General features: G+C 40.2%; 1 protein-coding gene across 1 annotated transcript in view; it reads left to right on the top strand.

The window, feature by feature from the left end:
* Positions 1-22,110, top strand: part of kcnh5a (potassium voltage-gated channel, subfamily H (eag-related), member 5a) — a 213,085-nt gene that overhangs the window by 38,844 nt on the left and 152,131 nt on the right. The window contains exons 3-4 of the mRNA XM_060917674.1: positions 6,020-6,126; positions 7,126-7,254. Of these exons, the coding sequence (XP_060773657.1) occupies positions 6,020-6,126; positions 7,126-7,254 (236 nt within the window). The remainder of the gene's footprint in view (positions 1-6,019; positions 6,127-7,125; positions 7,255-22,110) is intronic.

Genomic DNA, 22,110 nt, shown 5'->3' with positions numbered 1-22,110 from the left:
AAAGGCGAGCAAGCAAACTTAGCATACAAAGGAGAAATCTATGGCTTGCGAGAATCAAGCGCAAGGATTATCAGCCTTCCAAACACAGCAAAGTCTGCTCCGATCATTTTATAAGTGGTAAGTTGTTTAAATAAACAATCAATTGTGTTTAAGTTTGTTTTTGGAAACCAAAACATCATGTGAACAATCTCTGGAGAATGCCTAACTGGAACCGCTGAGTGTACATTTACATTGTAATGTACACTTAATATCGCTCGTTTGTCACGTTTCTATTTGAAACTTGTCACTTCACTCACGCAAGGGTCATTTTTGAAAAACATTTTAGGTCTATTCTGTATGATTTGATTTGTGTTTGGGATGCAAACAGTGCGCCTTTTGGCGGATGCCGCCTGAATCATGCAGATCCGATTTTTTTTAGGGGGGGCGTTGGAGTGTCTGATTATAATTTCAAAGTAAATTCTGTATTAAAATTACTAAATAAGCAAATCCGTTACAGTCCATGAAACAGGAAGTATAAGGATGAGAAAAAACCAGTTTAAATCGCAAAGCTGCACACATTTGCGCAGCCCGAGCGGTGTGCAGGACTGCGCAAATGTGCACAGCTTTCCGATTTAAACTGTTTTTTTCTCATCCTTATACTTCCTGTTTCATGGACTGTAACGGATTTGCTTATTTAGTAATTTTAATACAGAATTTACTTTGAAATTATAATCAGACACTCCAACGCCCCCCCCCCCCCCCCCCCCCAAAAAAAAAAAAAAAAAAATCGGATCTGCGCGATTCAGGCGGCATCCGCCAAAAGGCGCGCTGTGAATATATAAAGTTGTATATATCAGACAGCCTTTAAAGTTTGATGAAGTCAGTTTCAGGCTTTGGAGCAGGCTTTGGCAGTTTCAGGCTTTGGCAGCCCTGCATAGTCGCTTGAAAATGCATCTTTGTCCACTTCGTAAGAGTCAATTCCCCCAATCAAGGCCAGTTTGGCTGCATACCGTTGTCGTGAGATGTCGTCCAATGTATCTATATACTTCTGTTTGCTTGATTTTGCCGACATTGATCTTTATTTTAGAAAACTGACTATATAACTTCATTAATTCGTCCGAGATAACGTAGCCAGTAGTGGCGATGGTCCGTTTTGTTTGCCCCACAAGATGGCGGCTGGGGGGCGTTCCCCGGAATGCCGTGACGTCAGTGGAAAACTATCTATACCAACGACTGCACCTCAAGAGACCCGTTTTGCTAAACTCCTGAAATTTACAGACGATACAATGGTCATCGGCCTTATCCGAGATGGTGACGAGTCTGCATACAGATGGGAGGTTGAACGGCTGGTCTGTTGGTGCAGCCAGAACAATCTGGAGCTGAACACACTCAAAACTGTGGAGATGACAGTGGACTTTAGGAGGAGCCCCCCCCACTCTGCTGCCCATCACCGTCATCAACAACACTGTGACTGCTGTTGAAAGCTTCAGGTTTCTGGGTTCCACAATCTCTCGGGACTTGAAGTGGGAGACCAACACAGTCACTATCATCAAAAAGGCTCAGCAGAGGTTGTACTTTCTGCGCCAGCTCAGGAAGCTCAACCTGCCTAAGGAGCTGCTGACACAATTCTACTCTGCCATCATTCAGTCTGTTCTTTGCTCTTCCATCACTGTTTGGTTTGGATCGGTCACCAAACAGGAGAAGAACAGACTGCAGTGGACAATAAGGTCTGCAGAGAAAATTATTGGTGTTAACCTGCCCTCCATCCAAGACCTATACTTGTCCAGAGTCAGGAAACGGGCAGGTAACATCTGTGCAGACCCATCACACCCTGGTCACAAACTGTTTAAACTTCTCCCCTCAGGGAGGCGATATAGATCACTGTATGCAAAAACAACCAGACACAAGAATAGTTTCTTCCCTCAGGCTGTCTCTGTGATGAACAGCTAAAATCCAGATTCACATATCAGTAATATTACTTGCAAAATATCTGCACACTCATACTGTCATTCTGTACTCACTGTTACTTATATTATATTTATACTTTATTTATATTTACTATTTCATCTTTGCACTATGCACCATATTGCACCAAAAGGGAAAATCCTTTCTGTGATGAACAGCTAAAATCCAGATTCATATATCAGTATCACTTGTAAAATATCTGTACACTCATACCGTCATTCTGTGCACACTGTATACTTTATATTTATTTATCTATTTCATACTTGACTTACCTGGATTACTTTGCACTATGCACCTATTGCACCATTTTTGTTTGTTTGTTTGTTTTGTGTATATGCTTTTTATCTGTTTTGTACTATGAGAGCTAAGTGACACCGGAGTCAAATTCCTCGTGTGTGTCCACATACCTGGCAATAAAAGTGATTCTGATCTGGGGTTCCATTGCAAAATTGAAGCAATAGTTTAAAAAAATTGACAAAACACAATGTGAATGGTCTGTGTTTCCATTGAGTGATGTTGCATGAATAAAGTTGTGTTTTCTGCTCTCCTGATAGCTCTTGCAGAGCACTTTTTTTTTCTTCAGAAAGCTAGCATTTCCATTTGCTCATGTCATGTCATGTGACTTAAATGCAAAAAAAAGTGTTTCCATTTCACTTTTGCAAAATATTCCTTTATTGAACCAACTGATAAACCACCCCATGTGGGCATAAAAACTTTTTTGTGAAATTTGAGGGGGGGGTTTCCCCAAAATTCATGCCTTTTCATTATTCGTTGTTTAGTTCGCAATTTCAAATTGCGCTTTAAGCAGGTTAAATGAAAACACTAATGAATTTACCATAAATCTATGAGAATTAATAATGAACAATGACAAAATTATAATGAACAAGATACAGTATGCCCCAAGGAGTAAGAAGAGGAATAAGTAAGATTAAAGAACTATTTATTTAATCTGGATTTAAAACCAGTTATTGAATTAGCATTCCTAATGTTCTCTGGAACACTACTCCTGAGTTGAAACTGATCTTTCTTTGGGTTGTCCTTCTGGGGTACTCTAAGGCCCTGTCCACACGGCAACGGATTCAGGTGAATCTGATAAAATTGTTTATCGTTTCGGCCTGGCGTCCACACGGCACCGGCGTTTTGGGTGCCCCAAAACAAAATCTTTTGAGAACGGATTCCAGAGTGAAAAAAATCTGGCAATGGCGCCGTTGCAAAGTCGTCTGGATGAGTAGAACGGATTTGTTTACGATGACGTCACAACCACATGACTGTCAGTGCTTCACGCCAGGTAGAAGTGCTTCACGCCAGGTAGAAGTGTAACGAACTCGATGCGAGTTGTCAACAAATCCTATAACTTGGTTCATGAAACGCGCTTACAAAATATTTTCACTGTGAATATTTATTGTGTAATGGTGCAAAGTGAGAGAGAGAGAGAGAGAGAGAGAGAGAATAGCCCTTAGGGCAGAGTCTTTAGTCCAAACACTGCAGAAGCAGTACCAAACCGCGCACCGCCCGTGCGCTTTCCAAAAACAAAAACAATCCTGCCAGCAAACATAGGAAAAAAAAAGGAGCGATCTCACCTCTTCAGATGTTGGTTTAAGTCCGACAATACATTCCTCAAAAAGGGCGTAGAAGAACAAAGTAATCCATCAACGTGTAGCATTCAATTTATTCCGGACCATTAAAGAATTCTGGAGGATATCAGAATGTTGGCGTACCGGCTTCCATCTACCCCCATTCATTCCTCTTTCCGCGTCTTTCGTTTTACGCTACTGATTAATAATCAAAACTTTATGTGGCTGATGCTACAGAAGAAGGGGTTTATGTGCATGCGTCTACTTCTTCTATTGTTCTGGTGTCTCCGATGGGACCGTCTTACAGTGCACGTAGTGGTGTGGCATGTGTATTGCATCGTTTTCAGCAAGCGTTGCGTTGCCATATGTACCTGAAATTTTACTGATCCGTTGCCCATGTGGACGCGATATTTAAAAAAAAAAAAATCTCGTTGTCGTGTGGACAGGGCCTAAGACTCTTTTACACGGGTTTGTTGAATATTCGGTACTGATTGGTCAATTATGGGATTCTATGGTCTGTTATTTTTGAATAGTAGACCGCTGCTATGACACTAGATTCTAGAGGAACGTGACCAATCATTTCAATCTGTAGAAAGTTTTTGTTGATTTAATAATCAAATTAACAATGTCAGCTCATTCTTGAGCCCTTATGGGAAAAAAAAGAAACTTACTCCATCAGAAAACACCATGGAAGATTTTTCTTATATTAATTTTAATGTTCAGTTTAGCATGAATTATAAGTCTAAACAGGCTAATCTTAAGAAGACTTCAGAGTTTACATTCCTATAGATGCAGTTCCAACCGTCGAATCTAATGACCTTTTTAAAATCAATATTTCCTGTCAAGTTATTGGTTTCGTTCGTAAATAGTCATGTACTAAACAGGATAATGTTCAGTGAACCGGTCATTATTGTGAAGTAAACCCCTTCAGGATGATTCAAGACACCTTTAATTCTCATTGGGGTTTATTTCACAATAATGACTGGCTTAGGCCAAGTTTACATTAGACCGTATCAGCGGATCATCAGATTAACGTTTTTAAAACGATTAGTGTGCACACAGCAACGCCAATACACGATTTGCGTGCACATAGCAACGCCAATACACGGATACGCTCGGCTCCGCAGGCATCCTGCGCTCCAAATCACTCCGCCCTGAACAGCGAGTGCCCTCTGGAGGGTGCGCACTCCGGCCCTGCGCAGCTCACAGAGCACGCGAGTGAAGTGCACAAGCAATGATTCGGGACTGAGCTGCTGTGTGTGTGATCCCAGCGCATATCACTTACCACTTGCAAGTGGAAGGATGGCAAGCCTAAAGACAATCATAACTACACAATGGGCAGTATTTGCATCAGTATTTGCAGTATTTTCATACTTTTATACTCTTTAATGAAAGGTGATACAAGGCGGAAGTCCGCGCCGTTTTTCAGCAGTCGCGTCACATGACCAACGCCAGCGAATCAGGAAGGTGGATGTCACAGTGACGTTGTCCAATGACGACGCCAGCTAGAGCTCAGCACAGCGTATCCGCGTATTCTGAATGTTTACACAGCACCGGAGCTGACACGATCTGGATTGAATACGTGGACGCTGGCGGATTCCCCTTTTCCCGGCGTTTCCAGGCGGTTTAATGTAAACGGACAGTGCATCCGCGAAGAAAACGAGACAGATACGGTCTAATGTAAACGTAGCCTTAGTGTACATTGTTCCTTACATGTAGAACCATATAGTTTCTCTTTCAGAAAAGATTCTTCAAAAACCCCCTTTAGAAAGCCATCCAAGGAACCCCTGAGGTACATTTTTTCATCGAATCCAGTGACACTGCAGTCAGTTTGTGATGAAAATCCTGGCTTGGTTTTATTACTCTTCATTATTGGCTGCATTGAGAAAAGTTCTTTTATGTGATCATAAAAGCACAGCTGGTAAATACAGTAGTTACAAGCACCTGTATAATTAGATGAATGAGATGGCCTTGCTAATATATTCGTCAAATTATTGAGTACTAACGTCAAAATATGTATTTAGCACATGCTGATTCAGCCGTGTCCATGAGGGTTTCAGCAGAGACCTTTTGACTGTGTAATTTATTTTAGCACTAGGCTTAAATGCAGTAAATGAGCCCATTAAAAGACTCAAGTGGCTTTAAGAATTAAGAGTGAGATCAGTGTGTTTTGAGCAGACTGGCCCATGTGCGTATTTATTCAACCTCTTATTTGATGAAGACAAACAGTGGAACTATGGGATCATTCAGCCAGTGTCATCACCACCATAACCAGCACACACCCACACACACTAAATTAACTGACACTGACAGACAAAGCGTTGAGTGACTGTTTGTGTTTGTGATATGCAGGTGTGTTCACTCACCTAACTCACTCTCTTTCTCTTTCTCTCTTGCTCTCTGTTTCCTATCTGTACTTCAACCACCCCTCCTCACCCCCACCCACCCAATTCTTCCTTTCTCCTTTATCTTTTTGCCCCCCCCCCCCTCACCTCTGGCAGTTTTATGTACGGTGAACTGACAGACAAGAAGACAATAGACAAAGTCAGGCAGACTTTTGACAACTATGAGTCCAATTGCTTTGAAGTTCTGCTCTATAAGAAGAACAGTGAGTATAACAGGACTTCCTGCAGGCAATCATTGTGTTTTAAGGCTTTTAGCTGGGTATACAGTGTACAGCGTCAACAGGAGCATAATCTATCGACGCACTTTCAAGCACAAACCGTCCTTTATTTATTATGTACTTTAGCTGTTACAGGAAGAGCTTTCTGAGATCTAAATTCAGTCTTGCACTGGCAGACACAAGCAAAAATAATGATGATTCAATTTAAATTGATCATTACAGTGAATTGTAGAATAAAACCCTAGGACCATTAGTATTAAGTAGTACCTACACACACACACACACACACACACACACACACACAAAAAAAATTAATATATGCGGCAAAATCCAGTGATGTGAGCAACAATAAATGCAAGAACTGACTTGTCTTTTTCTTTTAAAGTGACTCAAATATTGTGCTTAGACTCTTTGAAACTATTTCCCCAGTAATTGATGTACAGTATTCATCCATTTGCACCTATAGATTTGTGTGTTCTTCATGGTTTAATAATTTCTGAATTAGTTGTTGCTACTTCGTGGTGTAGCTCAGAGAGTCTCCATAATATTTTTCAGAAGTACCACAATTCTTCATTGTGTATTTTGGGTAATAAGGAACATGCAGGACAGTCTAACGTACATAATGCTTTTAAGGCCTGTGGTTAACTTGCACGTCCCATTTCTCTGTGTCGGCAATTAGGATCAATAGACCTAAAACACATTCTAAAGATAAGCCTGTCTGGGTAATCTGTGGCGTAAGGATACTTTAGGCAACTACACTGCAGATTTCACATATTGATGAATCGGCTGCTGAAAGTTTCACATTTCTCCACTCCTTTTTTCATCCCTTTATTTTCTATATCTAACCCATAAAACCATTATATCCACCAAATTACCTTTTCTCATTCCTACTCCTTTTATTTCATCCCGGTTCTTGTACAACCACTCATATCATCTCATCCCAATTTTTTTTATTTTCATACTTCCTCTCTTCGGCCAAATCAGGGAGCCCAGTATGGCTATACATGCAAGTGGCCCCGATCAGGAATGAAAATGATAAAGTGGTTCTGTTCCTCTGCACCTTCAAGGACATAACCGTCTTCAAACAACCCATCGAGGATGAGACCACCAAAGGTAAGACGACAACACACATGATAGAAGACTCAAAATGTAATCTTTGATGTGAATTTTGCAGGAAGGTAAAGGTTCTGCACTTGTAGTAAAATATACTGGACTGGAGATTTGGTTAAGGATCTGTGAGTTGAACATAACTGGCTAATTGGGAGTGTACCATCCAGATCTCCCACTCCTTACTTCCCTTTCCTATAATATACGATATGTAATACAGTTCATACCTAAAGCTAGTGATTCCTATTCATTTTACTGACAGAACATTTCAATGAATCCAGTAATCATTCAAAGAATGAAACAAAAAATTGGTGGTAATGTTGGTTTCACAATGCACACATTACTCTCACAACCTCTTCTGCAAATTCAAAACTGTCTTAATAATTACATAGTTCCACTTTAAAAAGAGATACAGTGTGAAAGGGCTATTGTAAGGTCAATTAGAGATGCTGTTTTCGAGCTGATTTGTGCAGTGTTGCGAGCTGCAGCCTGCGTTAGCAGAATGGAGCAGAAGACGGACGAAATGTCACTTTGTGTTTAAGAAGGATCTCTTTTCCAGCAGCACAGGGATTAGCATTGGAGGACTCCACTTGTGTGTGTGATTGATGGGAAGTGTCAGAGCTCTCTATATTTTCCTTACCCTCTGATCCCACCACTATGCCCTTCTCTATTTGGTGGCTACTTTCTGTATCAGCTTGTGAATCTTCTAAGTTGAAGCAGAACTTTGACATGATCCTGACTTGCAGAACACGCTCTTGAAACTTCACACACACACACTTGCAGTTTTTTGAAGTAGGCTGGTAGTTTCTGTCATTGTTAGACTGGCAGAACGACAAGCAGGTGCAAGGTGTCAGCTGTGGAAATGAGGCGAAATCACACCTGCTTCCTACTCAAATAGACATCCAAGGCTAAAGAGGATGAGGAGTGAACCTGCTTTCTCATCCTTTCTATTCCACCTGCTATGTGCTGCTCCTTTCCTTAGTGTGTTGTACCTATTTGTCCAAATTATCATAAAGAATTTTCTGTGTCATGAAACAGCTTCTGTATTCAAACCCCTGTGGCATACATGGCTCTGTTGAAAAAAAAAAAAGGACCAAATAATGGTGCACAGAAACACATTGCACATATGCTCAATTTCTTGCATTCATCAGACTCTGATGATAATTTAAAGCGAGACTGCTTTCTGATTTCATAAAATACGTGAAATTTAGTTCCCTCTGAAATTTGACCATTGTAATACATGTTTATTTCTGTAATATCTTACAAAATATCAGGCCATTCTGTGGCTGGGAAGTTATTTAATATGAGGGGATTCCCTAGCAAATAATATGCATGAAATCAATCACTTCACGTAGTCAAGCAGACAGAGGAAGTCCGTGTGCGCATGCACAGGTTTACCTTGACCGTGCACTGACAGTTCCATCATTCTGTCGCTAAACGAACAGCTGATCACACCAAGGTGTTCACTGGCCGCCGATATTTATTAGTTTGGTCCTGTGTTTCCTTTCCTTCGCAACATAACATCTTTTCTTCTCCCTTTCCGTTACTGTAGTCGGTCTTTCCCGTTTCATTCGCACACTCACGTCCCCCATTTTTCTCTCCTGTTTCAAATTTGTATCCCGCAATGCTTTGCGCGAACGGGGAAAGCCCACCACATGATGCATGACGTAGTATCTTGAATTGGATCATGTTGAAGCAGGAAAAAATAGCAGAGAATTTAGGGCCATGTGGCCCTAAATTGTTCTATTAAAAAAATAATAATAATAAAACTGAAAGTTTGTGATTTGAATTCAGTAGCTTTCAGTCCACTCAGCAAAAATAATTGGGTGTCGGGGAAAATTCTTATGACCTACACTTGAAACATATGAAAGCCAGTCTACTTGTAACTGAATCATTTTCTCAGACAGAAATAATGTAAATGTAATTTAAACTTTACACGACTTTTCTGAATCAATAGCAGCCTGAGTCACTGTGTTTTTTTTTTAAATTTTATTATTTTGTTAAGCCATATGTGCATTGTCTACAGATAGACCACTGGGCATTACTTTATGAGCCAGAAATATCTGTGAAATGATACATGGTCATTTTATTGTACATGTACTAATCCAATTTGATTATTAAGTTTGGAACTCACCCCTGCTATTCTTATTAAGGTGAAAGAGTTGCACAGGTGTTTAACTAATAAATGGTCATATGACTTGTGGAGCGTCACCATATCACAGAATCACTGACTGATTGATCCCAAGCACTGCCTTATTTGTTTGTCCAATTGATGCTTAGTAACCGTTGCTATCCTCCATGACCTCGGTCAAACTTTCAGCACTTGAGCAGGTGTGCCACCATTTCCCATGTACATGTTTTGAATTTGAAGCTCCTGATATGGTCAAAAGACAAACATCCCTTTGAAAAATAATTGACGTTCATGGACAGTAATAAAAATACAGTGGGGAAAAAAAGTATTTAGTCAGTCACCAATTGTGCAAGTTCTCCCACTTAAAAAGATGAGAGAGGCCTGTAATTTTCATCATAGGTATACCTCAACTATGAGAGACAAAATGAGAAAAAAAAATCCAGAAAATCACATTGTCTGATTTTTAAAGAATTTATTTGCAAATTATGGTGGAAAATAAGCATTTGGTCAATAACAAAAGTTCATCTCAATACTTTGTTATATACCCTTTGTTGGCAATGACAGAGGTCAAACGTTTTCTGTAAGTCTTCACAAGGTTTTCACACACTGTTGCTGGTATTTTGGCCCATTCCTCCATGCAGATCTCCTCTAGAGCAGTGATGTTTTGGGGCTGTCGCTGGGCAACACGGACTTTCAACCCCCTCCAAAGATTTTCTATGGGGTTGAGATCTGGAGACTGGCTAGGCCACTCCAGGACCTTGAAATGCTTCTTACGAAGCCACTCCTTCGTTGCCCGGGCGGTGTGTTTGGGATCATTGTCATGCTGAAAGACCCAGCCACGTTTCATCTTCAATGCCCTTGCTGATGGAAGGAGGTTTTCACTCAAATTCTCACGATACATGGCCCCATTCATTCTTTCCTTTACATGGATCAGTCGTCCTGGTCCCTTTGCAGAAAAACAGCCCCAAAGCATGATGTTTCCACCCCCATGCTTAACAGTAGGTATGGTGTTCTTTGGATGCAATTCAGCATTCTTTCTCCTCCAAACACGACAAGTTGAGTTTTTACCAAAAAGTTCTATTTTGGTTTCATCTGACCATATGACATTCTCCCAATCCTCTTCTGGATCATCCAAATGCTCTCTAGCAAACTTCAGACGGGCCTGGACATGTACTGGCTCCAGCAGGGGGACATGTCTGGCACTGCAGGATTTGAGTCCCTGGCGGCGTAGTGTGTTACTGATGGTAGCCTTTGTTACTTTGGTCCCAGCTCTCTGCAGGTCATTCAGTAGGTCCCCCCGTGTGGTTCTGGGATTTTTGCTCACTGTTCTTGTGATCATTTTGACCCCACGGGGTGAGATCTTGCGTGGAGCCCCAGATCGAGGGAGATTATCAGTGGTCTTGTATGTCTTCCATTTTCTAATAATTGCTCCCACAATTGATTTCTTCACACCAAGCTGCTTACCTATTGCAGATTCAGTTTTCCCAGCCTGGTGCAGGTCTACAATTTTGTTTCTGGTGTCCTTTGACAGCTCTTTGGATTTGGCCATAGTGGAGTTTGGAGTGTGACTGTTTGAGGTTGTGGACAGGTGTCTTTTATACTGATAACGAGTTCAAACAGGTGCCATTAATACAGGTAACGAGTGGAGGACAGAGGAGCCTCTTAAAGAAGTAGTTACAGGTCTGTGAGAGCCAGAAATCTTGCTTGTTTGTAGGTGACCAAATACTTATTTTACCAAGGAATTTACCAATTAATTCATTAAAAATCCTACAATGTGATTTCCTGGATTCTTTCCCCCCATTCTGTCTCTCATAGTTGAAGTGTACCTATGCTGAAAATTACAGGCCTCTCTCATCTTTTTAAGTGGGAGAACTTGCACAATTGGTGGCTGACTAAATACTTTTTTGCCCCACTGTAATGTGAAATGTTGGGTGAAGTTTTAGCTGTATTTTCCCATTTTCATTTCCATGTGTATTAGTGAAACACATGAAAAAATTTCAATAATGGTATGTTAAAATTGAAATTAAAACTGAAAAGAAAGATTTGTAAATAATCTTTATAAAATGTAAAAAGAAAAACATATCATTTCAGAAGTGAAAGTCAGAAAAGTTGGTCTGTGTGGTAAATTTCAGCAGAACACAGACAATATCATCGAAATATGTCTGTTTAGTTTCTTTTAGGTAGATAAATACATTTGATTTGACTAAATAAAACACTGTGTGCATTAAAAAAACAATCAGTATGTAGCTAGAGATAACTGGCGTGCTAAATATTTTAATGTTTAAATCATACTTATTATAAAACAAGGGTTATGTGGGATGTTCAGTGATGACTACTGTTTTTCCCAAATTAAGTAGATGAAGTAAGCATACATGTCAACCCCTCACGGCTCTCACCTGTACTCCCTGGTAAAGAAATCCATAATTTCCATACCAAATCCATAGTAATATTTCATGCATAATAAAAATGTATCAGATCTTACCTAATATATGCACTGGTTTATTTCTGTACATCCATATGTACTGTTAACACTCAATTAAACAACAGTCAGTGTTTTCTTAACCCTATATCAGTTCAACAAAATTTAGTGTCTCTTCTCACATAATCCAATAATTTGGGGTTCACTTGGCACATTGTTCAGCAATGTTCCTGATTGCTTTTGCGTGAAGAAATTAATTGACGGCTGTCTCTTTTTCTGGTTTGCATTCTTCACATGCATTTGAGATTTCATGTGTTCCCTCACGTCGTAAATTCCAGAGGCAAACACTTTCACGTCTCTACAACAAATTGTGCAGTTGACATACTCAGCACCCATTTTGGAAGCAATAATTATTCCATTGAATGTTTCTGTCCATTCGGGAAGAAAGCAACCTCCAGTTTTAGATGTTTTGAGTTTTTTCTTCGGTGGTGCCGACATCTTGACCTCTTGACCTGTCTATTGTTACGCTGCATGTGCTGTTATTTCCCGCTCGGTGTGCAGGAAAATCACAATTGCGCATGCTCAGACATTCAGAATGGCTTGTTGGTACTAGCGGAAGTACCGGCTGAGTAATTCTAAATGTAGAAAATGGCGGCTCCCATGCATTTTCGTATTTCATGACGATTTTTTTGATGGTAATAAATCTAAATAATTTTAAGGTGAAAATGTAGAAAAATCCGTAGTTGAATACCACTACGCCCGTACCATTTTTAAAATGCCAAAATCCGTAGGGAATACGGGAAATCCGTAGGGGTTGACATGTATAAGTAAGTTAGCTAGACCGGCTTCAACAGTGGCATGGGTGGAGCTTGGGGTTCGATGAACCTATTTCCTTTTAGTGCAGGAATGCATCACTTGTGCCTTCCAGTAGATTACAATGGATCAAGAAACAAACAGTTAAAAAATAAACTTTGCAATATTCAGTGTGACAATATTTTTTTCAACCATAAAACATAAAGGTACATGAAACACAACACAGTTTTTTCTTCTAAAACATGATGTACTTCTGAGTGAAACAGGAAATTTGGGTGGGAAGCAGTGTATGTTTGGACTTCACCTTCCTTGTTAGTTCATGTTCCTGGTCATCTCAAATTGCTTCCTCACTGTGAAGAAAAAAAAAATCTTCCATAACGTTTGGCAAAATCTAGTTTTGATGAAAATCTGTTTATTATTTTTCCTGGTTTATGTGACATTTAGAGGCAAGAAAATAGTCATTGCATTTTCGTGCAAGAAATTTGTCTTTTTAGCGATTGATACTGATGAATCAATGCACACTATTAACTAACAAAGTAAAAAAGGTGGTTTTAATTTCAGGTTGTCTTTAAGACTCTTGTATACTACTATTGTTTTGTAGTAAATGTAATGTAGTGGAAAGGCTGGTCTGTGGACTTACTACTGATGTTATGTTCAAGAGGCCCTCCTCATGTGCTAAAGCTTCTATTACATGCTCATTATAAAGCTTGCATTGTAATTAGGAAGTCATGTAGTAAAGAGCTATTTTAGGAGCTGTATTCCATATCACAGTGTACTTTCCTTTACTTGCCTCTGGGTACACAGACCAAGATGTGTGTGTTGGTTTCAGAAGCAAACGAAGTCCCACGTGGATAGCATGCACTGCCATGATCTGGAGTACTTGAAGTGCTTTTAAAATATGCACCAGCTTTTCATAACTGTTACACAGCAAATTCCCCAGTGTTGAATTAACACCCAAAGTGTTTATATTGGTCCAATTGGACCAATATAAACACTCTGGGTGTTAATTCAACACTGAGGAATTTGCTGTGTAGAGTGAATATACATCAGTGTATACGCTGTGGCTATAGCCTTTAGTTGCAAAACACCTGTATGTGCTTTTTTTTACCTACTATTACAGAAATCTTTAAACCTCTTGGTGTACCAAATGCAAGTTATTAGTTTTTATATATGAATGCGTCAGCATCTGTGTGTATCTGAATCTCTGAACCATTTACCATTGGCTGTTAGGAGCTGTGCAATATCAAAATGACCTCAAATGCAGAAATAATATGAAATCTTGACAGAAGAAGCTGCTCAACCCCAACAACTGTGACAGGTTACGAAGTTAAGCAGTGAGATTGAGAGAAATCTTGAATCAGAAACCCAGAGGGAACAGAGAAGCCAAATAGACATTGTCATCTCTCCCACTCATTCTCCTTCTGTGTCATCTTCTATCTCTTACACTGTCACTATTTGTTATGATTACTGTTGACCCTGTGCTTGGCAGATTTACTTAACCCAGGCAAAGAAAGCTAAGATCAACCTAGTGGAAATTTGAAGGGAATATCATTTCCCTAGTGGGGAGCTGCATGGGTCCTCTGATTGTTTCACTGAGTTATCACCGTGCCCTCAGGGAGAGCTAGATCATTTGGACAATTGTTCCTTTCTCTTCCCCCCCTCCTTATCCAATCACTGTGCTGCCACCTACGCATTTCTCATTTACTTATTTACCTCCCTCCTTCCCTTTAGTTGCCTCCATTCATATTCAAATCTCTTGTGGAAATACTTCTACCTTATTCATATTAATCTTCTTTAGATTACTCAAAATCCTTAGTACTAAGGATTTTAGATCCTAAAATCCTTAGTACTTGTCTGTCTGGTTTCTCTACTTTGCCATAAGGCCCTTTTTTATGTTTCCATGCTCTGCTGGAAGGGCTTGAGCCAATCACTACACAAGACTGATTTCCTTTTTCTTGTCCTCTCATGTGGCATGTGGTTGCACAGTAAGAGTGCCCCTGTGTACTATTGCTGTGAAATGCAAGAAATGGTCACAAGAGCTCTGCTCCACTCTGTGCTGCTTTTCCCTTTGTTGTTGTTTTTGCACATTCATCTGACTTAAATTGGAAAACGGTGGTACATCTCTGTCTTTCCTCCAGTCTGCTTTTAGTGTCTGACACTGTAAATCTCAGTCTTTTTAGGGAGTAAACAGAATGAATCTAGTCTACTGCAATTTCAAACTCAAGAAACATGGGGTAGAGCACCAGTTCCAAGATGATGACTTTTGATCTCTTCAGTACTGTAGGCTAAATGTTAGACTTTCAGAAAACAGCCACTTTTCTGAGGTATGAGGATTATGTGGTGTATCTGGTAGTCCATTCCTTTGAGAAGAAAAAGGGAGCACACAGTAAACCATTTTAGGTATATACAACCCCAAATCAGAAAAAGCTGGGACGGTATACTGAAATTGAAATTAAAACAGATTTTTTTTTTTTTTTTGTAAATAATCTTTGGCTTGTATTGCACCAAAACAATACAACAGCTCATTATTTGATATTTTACCACTAGGATTTTTTTTTCAAACAAACACGTCAATTTTGATTCTTGCAACACATTTAAAAAAAAGTTGGGTCAATAAAGCATTTACCACTTTGTAATGTTGCCATTCCTTCTCACAACACTTAAAAGATGTTTAGGGACTGAAGACACCAAGTAATGGACTGTTTCAGGTGTTATTTTGTCCCATTCGTCCTGCAAACAGGTCTTAAAGTGTGTAACAGTACAGGGTCAGGCCAGTCTAGCACCCGCACCCTCTTCTTCTGCAGCCATACCTTTGTAATGTGTGACTGCAAAATCTCAATGTACTTTTCTGCATTAATGCTGCCATCATAGAAGTGCAAGTTATCTTTGCCAAGTACAATGTCAACCCCATACCATGACCGACCCTGGATTTTGGACTTGTTGCTTGTAACAGTCTGGATGGTCCTTTTAATCTTTGGTCTGGAGCACACGGCAACCATTTCTTTCAGAAAAAAAAAGGCCTGGAATACTGATTCATCTGACCACAATACATGTTTCCACTGTGTGATGGTCCACCCCAAATGCCTCTGAGCTCAGAGGCATCAACAACATGTTTTTGGCCCAGTCCCACCTTTTTTTTGGAATGTGTTGCAGGTCTGAAACACAGGAATGGATGTATGTTCACAAATGAAATGAAGTTCACCAAACAAAACATGAAATATGTTGGGTTCGTACTGTCTGCAGTGAAATACAAGTCAAAGTAAATTTACAACCCCGATTCCAAAAAAGTTGGGACAAAGTACAAATTGTAAATAAAAACGGAATGCAATAATTTACAAATCTCAAAAACTGATATTGTATTCACAATAGAACATAGACAACATATCAAATGTCAAAAGTGAGACATTTTGAAATTTCATGCCAAATATTGGCTCATTTGAAATTTCATGACAGCAACACATCTCAAAAAAGTTGGGACAGGGGCAATAAGAGGCTGGAAAAGTTAAAGGTACAAAAAAGGAACAGTTGGAGGACCAAATTGCAACTCATTAGGTCAATTGGCAATAGGTCATTAACATGACTGGGTATAAAAAGAGCATCTTGGAGTGGCAGCAGCTCTCAGAAGTAAAGATGGGAAGAGGATCACCAATCCCCCTAATTCTGCGCCAACAAATAGTGGAGCAATATCAGAAAGGAGTTAGTGTAAAATTGCAAAGAGTTTGAACATATCATCTACAGTGCATATCATCATCAAAAGATTCAGAGAATCTGGAAGAATCTCTGTGCGTAAGGGTCAAGGCGGGAAAACCATACTGGGTGCCCGTGATCTTCAGGCCCTTAGACGGCACTGCATCACATACAGGCATGCTTCTGTATTGGAAATCACAAAATGGGCTCAGGAATATTTCCAGAGAACATTATCTGTGAACACAATTCACCGTGCCATCTGCTGTTGCCAGCTAAAACTCTATGGTTCAAAGAAGAAGCCATATCTAAACATGATCCAGAAGCGCAGCCGTCTTCTCTGGGCCAAGGCTCATTTAAAATGGACTGTGGCAAAGTGGAAAACTGTTCTGTGGTCAGACGAATCAAAATTTGAAGTTCTTTATGGAAATCGGGGACGCCGTGTCATTCGGACTAAAGAGGAGAAGGACGACCCGAGTTGTTATCAGCGCTCAGTTCAGAAGCCTGCATTTCTGATGGTATGGGGTTGCATTAGTGCGTGTGGCATGGGCAGCTTACACATCTGGAAAGACACCATCAATGCTGAAAGGTATATCCAGGTTCTAGAGCAACATATGCTCCCATCCAGACGACGTCTCTTTCAGGGAAGACCTTGCATTTTCCAACATGACAATGCCAAACCACATACTGCATCAATTACAGCATCATGGCTGCGTAGAAGAAGGGTCCGGGTACTGAACTGGCCAGCCTGCAGTCCAGATCTTTCACCCATAGAAAACATTTGGCGCATCATAAAACGGAAGATACGACAAAAAAGACCTAAGACAGTTGAGCAACTAGAGTCCTACATTAGACAAGAATGGGTTAACATTCCTATCCCTAAACTTGAGCAACTTGTCTCCTCAGTCCCCAGACGTTTACAGACTGTTGTAAAGAGAAAAGGGGATGTCTCACAGTGGTAAACATGGCCTTGTCCCAACTTTTTTGAGATGTGTTGTTGTCATGAAATTTAAAATCACCTAATTTTTCTCTTTAAATGATAGATTTTCTCAGTTTAAACATTTGATATGTCATCTATGTTCTATTCTGAATAAAATATGGAATTTTGAAACTTCCACATCACTGCATTCTGTTTTTATTTACAATTTGTACTTTGTCCCAACTTTTTTGGAATCGGGGTTGTAGAAATCATGGCTTTCATTTTTTATTTGCATTTTCCATACTGTCCCAACTTTTTCTGATTTGAGGTTGTAGTACAGGACTGAGATCTAGGAACAAGACAAAAGAACATAGCTCTTGACTCCCCTCAGAGATTAGAGATTACAGCAGGAGTCAGAAACACTGCAGTCAAGGGAAATAAGATTGGTTTAATTATTTTCAGCCGAAGGTCTTCAGGCTCTCAGCCCTGATTTGCATGTGTGTAAAAACACTAAGAACTTTGATAATGCAATCTAATTTATTAACAGGATTTATGGAGGATTGCATATTTTATATGGGCAAAATGGCATGTTGTAACACACTTGCAGTTCAGGGGAAAATAAGGAAATGAGAGACAGGCTTGTGACAATTCAAGGTGCATTATATTCTTCCTTAGTTCCGCTTTTCAGCAATTTTATTTCACTCTATGCACTCTCAGCACACACACACAACACTAGGCTGCTCAGCACTTTCTCTGGTTACTAGCTTGTCTCTACAAACACACGCAAAGGACATACAAAAGTAAGCTCCTGGCAGTCCGGCACAAGTGAGACTCATCACGTGTTATCTGCTGGTTCAACCTGCCTCCTCTCCGTCCACAGCTGACGCTCGACCATACCCCTACTGCTACATAGCCCCACTGCCTGACTCAGGCCAGGGAGTTGTCCAGTCTGCACTTCACATGGCTCTGGAACAGATCTGCCCCCCCCCCCCCCCCCCTTTTAGTTAGTTCAAGTCAAGTTTATTTGTATAGCGCTTTTAACAGTAAACATTGTCGCAAAGCAGCTTTACAGAATTTGAACGACTTAAAACATGAGCTAATTTTGTCCCTAATCTATCCCCAATGAGCAAGCCTGTGGCGACGGTGGCAAGGAAAAACTCCCTCAGACGACATGAGGAAGAAACCTCGAGAGGAACCAGACTCAAAAGGGAACCCATCCTCATTTGGGCAACAACAGACAGCATGACTATAACATTAACAGTTTTAACATGAAGACAGTTTCATTGTTGTTATAACTCTTCATTGATGGAAACTTGAGTACAAAACTGTTCATGACAACTGCAGTCCTAAAGTTAGCAAGTCAACTGTAGTCCTCAGCTATAAAAACATTACTGTAAGAGTCCAGAGCATCCTCCAGGTATAACCCTCAACTGTCCTCATGGGGCCGTCCTCCACAGGAGCGATGCGATAAAACTCTGACCAGACACAGGGCACCAGGATGGATCAAGCAAGTCCGAGGGGCAGAAGAGCCCAGCATCTCAATCCCAGGACCAACATGTAACTCAGAGGGACAGATGGGGGGGGGGAGAGAAAGAAAACACAGGTTGTTAGGTATGCCCTAAAAATGACACAAGTATTAAATCTGTGTGGTAGGCTTGCAGAGACGAGTCTCTTGACATCAGGCATAACACACAACAATGGCATGTTAATATGGTTAAAAAATATCAAGACCTGCTCTGGCTGGATGCTTGATTGGGTGATGGGAGCACACTCCTCAGCAATGATGAGATGCAGATGGGACCCTTAGGGCTGGCCAAGACAATTCAGTTACATTTCACCGGGTCTGGGACGTGCGACAGAATGTCTGACGGCCAATTCCCTGCAGGCTACGATAGCCAGTCGAGGTCTCCACCCTCTCTACCAAAAGATTTTCTGTTGACTCCATGTAACTCAGAGGGACAGATTTTGGGGGGGGAGGGAAAGAAAACGCAGGTGGTTAGGTATGCCCAATGTCACCTGAATAAGTAGGAACAGTATACATATTGCACTGAGTACAAGCAGGGACTCCGGCAACTAACTATGACAGCATAACTAAAAGGGGAGAGCCAGAAGGTAACACAGGCATGAGGGAGCCCCGGGACATAAAGCAGCCAGCCACTACACCGTCAATAAACTCGAGTGAGCAAGCGAGTGGGGACTGACAGCATCCATACATCCCAGTTTACCAAAACACTCTATGTCTGAGGACCCTCTAGATCTACACCTTTACCTCATAAACACCATTAACAAAAGGCTTGACTAAACAAATATGTTTTCAGCCTAGACTTAAATGCTGAGACTGTGTCTGATTCCCGAACATTACTTGGAAGGCTGTTCAATAACTGTGGAGCTTTGTAAGAAAAGGCTCTGCCCCTTGATGTAGCCTTCACTATACGAGGTACCAGCAGATAGCCTTCACCTTTTGATCCAAGTAGGCATGGCAGGTCATAGAGGAGCAGAAGTTCACTCAGGTACTGTGGTGCGAGACCATTTAGTGCTTTAAAGGTCAATAGTAGTATTTTATAATCAATATGAAATTTGATTGGGAGCCAATGCAGTGTGGATAAGACAGGCGTGATGTGGTCATATTTTCTAGTTCTAGTATGGACTCTTGCTGCTGCATTTTGAACTAACTGGAGCTTGTTTATGCACTTATTGGAACATCCAGACAGTAAGGCATTACAATAATCCAACCTGGAGGTAACGAAAGCATGGACTAGTTTTTTCGCGTCATGCAATGACATTAAATTTCTTATCTTTGCAATATTTCTGAGATGAAAGAAAGCTATCCGGGTAATGTTATCAATGTGAGTTTCGAATGAAAGACTGGGGTCAATAATCACTCCGAGGTCTTTTACTGCTGCACGTGAAGAAACAGAAAGGCCATCCAGAGTCACTGTGTAATCAGAAAACTTACTTCTCGCTGTATGTGGTCCTAGTACAAGTACTTCAGTCTTGTCAGAGTTAAGCAGAAGGAAATTAATAAGCATCCAGTGTCTAATGTCCTTAACACATTCCTCAATTCCATTAAGCTGGTGTCTCTCATCAGGTTTTGCAGAGACATACAACTGTGTGTCATCAGCATAACAGTGGAAACTAATACAATGTTTACGAATAATATCACCCAGAGGTAACATATATAAAGAAAAAAGCAGCGGACCCAAGACAGAACCTTGTGGAACACCAAACTTTACCTCAGTACGTCTAGAAATATCACCATTTATATCAACATACTGATAACGATCAGTTAGATAAGACCTGAGCCAGGAGAGGGCTGTTCCCTTAACTCCCACAACATTTTCTAGTCTATCCAGAAGAATGGAATGATCAATGGTATCAAATGCTGCACTAAGGTCAAGCAACACAAGTAGCGAGACACAGCCCTGATCAGACGCCAACAGTAGGTCATTTACTACTTTAACCAGTGCTGTTTCTGTGCTATGATGAGGTCTAAATCCTGACTGATACATTTCATGGATGTTATTCCTATGTAAATATGAGCATAACTGTTGTGCCACAGCTTTTTCAAGGATCTTGGAGATAAAGGGGAGGTTTGATATTTGCCAATAATTGGACAGCTGACAGGGATCAAGGTTAGGTTTTTTAATCAGGGGTTTGATAACTGCTAGTTTAAAGGATTTGGGTACATAGCCAATTGTAAGAGAAGAATTTATTATTTTTAGAAGCGGTTCAATTACTTCAGGTATTATCTGTTTGAATAGACGTGTAGGTAAGGGGTCTAGTACGCAAGCTGAGGCTTTTGATGCAGAGATTAATGAAAGTAATTCAGTTTCTTTAAGGGGAGTAAAACATTCTAACTGATGATCTGATACAGTTATATAATTAACTACAAGGTCACTTTCATTGTCTGACCTTAAATTAGTAGTTTGAATTTTTTGTCGGATAATTTGAACACCAATTTTGTTTGATGCCATTTACGTTCCAATTTTCGAGTGGTCTGTTTTAAAGTGCGAGTGTCATCATTATACCAGGGTGCTAATTTTTTGTCTCTGACCATTTTCTTTTTTTAGAGGCGCTACATTATCTAAGGTATGGCGGAATGTTGACTCTAAGCATTCAGTTGCCTGATCAAGTTCTGCAGGGGCTGACAGTGACCATGAAAATGGTCAAAGTTGATAACTCTGGGAGATCATTTATAAAGCTCTGTGCAGTAGTTGACGTGAAAGTACGTTTAATACAGTAGCGTGGTGAGGTGCATATATTATTACTCAGACATAGTTTGAATGAGATGAGATAATGATCTGAGATAACTTCAGACTGTGGAAGTATGACTATATTGTCTACGTTTAATCTGAATGTTAGTATTAGATCAAGGGTGTGACCACCATTATGGGTCAGTCCTATGACATTGATTAATCCCTACTGAATCTAAGATGGACACAAACGCTGTTTTTAAAGGGTCTTCTGGGTTATCGAAGTGAATATTAAAATCTCCGACAACTAAAGCTTTGTCTAAGGAAATAAACAGATCTGAGATAAAATCTGCAAATTCAGAAAGAAACTCAGAATATGGCCCCGGGGGCCTGTAAATAATAAGCAATGGAATTAACTGGGTAGACTTATTTTTTGAGGCTACATACATTATATGAGTATGAAGAACTTCAAATGTATTAAATTTATAACCAGGTTTTTATGTTACACCTAGATAATCATTATAAATAACTGCAACGCCTCCTCCTCTGCCAGTTAGATGAGGCTGGTGTATATAACTGTATCTAGGAGGACTCACTTCATTTAATGTTATATATTCATTTGGCTTAATCCATGTTTCAGTTAAACAAAGTACATTAAACTCCTGATCAGTAATGAGTTCATTAACCATTAGCGCTTTAGATG

Source organism: Neoarius graeffei, chromosome 3, assembly GCF_027579695.1.
Source record: "Neoarius graeffei isolate fNeoGra1 chromosome 3, fNeoGra1.pri, whole genome shotgun sequence".
NCBI classification, from domain to species: domain Eukaryota; kingdom Metazoa; phylum Chordata; class Actinopteri; order Siluriformes; family Ariidae; genus Neoarius; species Neoarius graeffei.
This window is presented reverse-complemented; position numbering and strand designations above follow the sequence as displayed.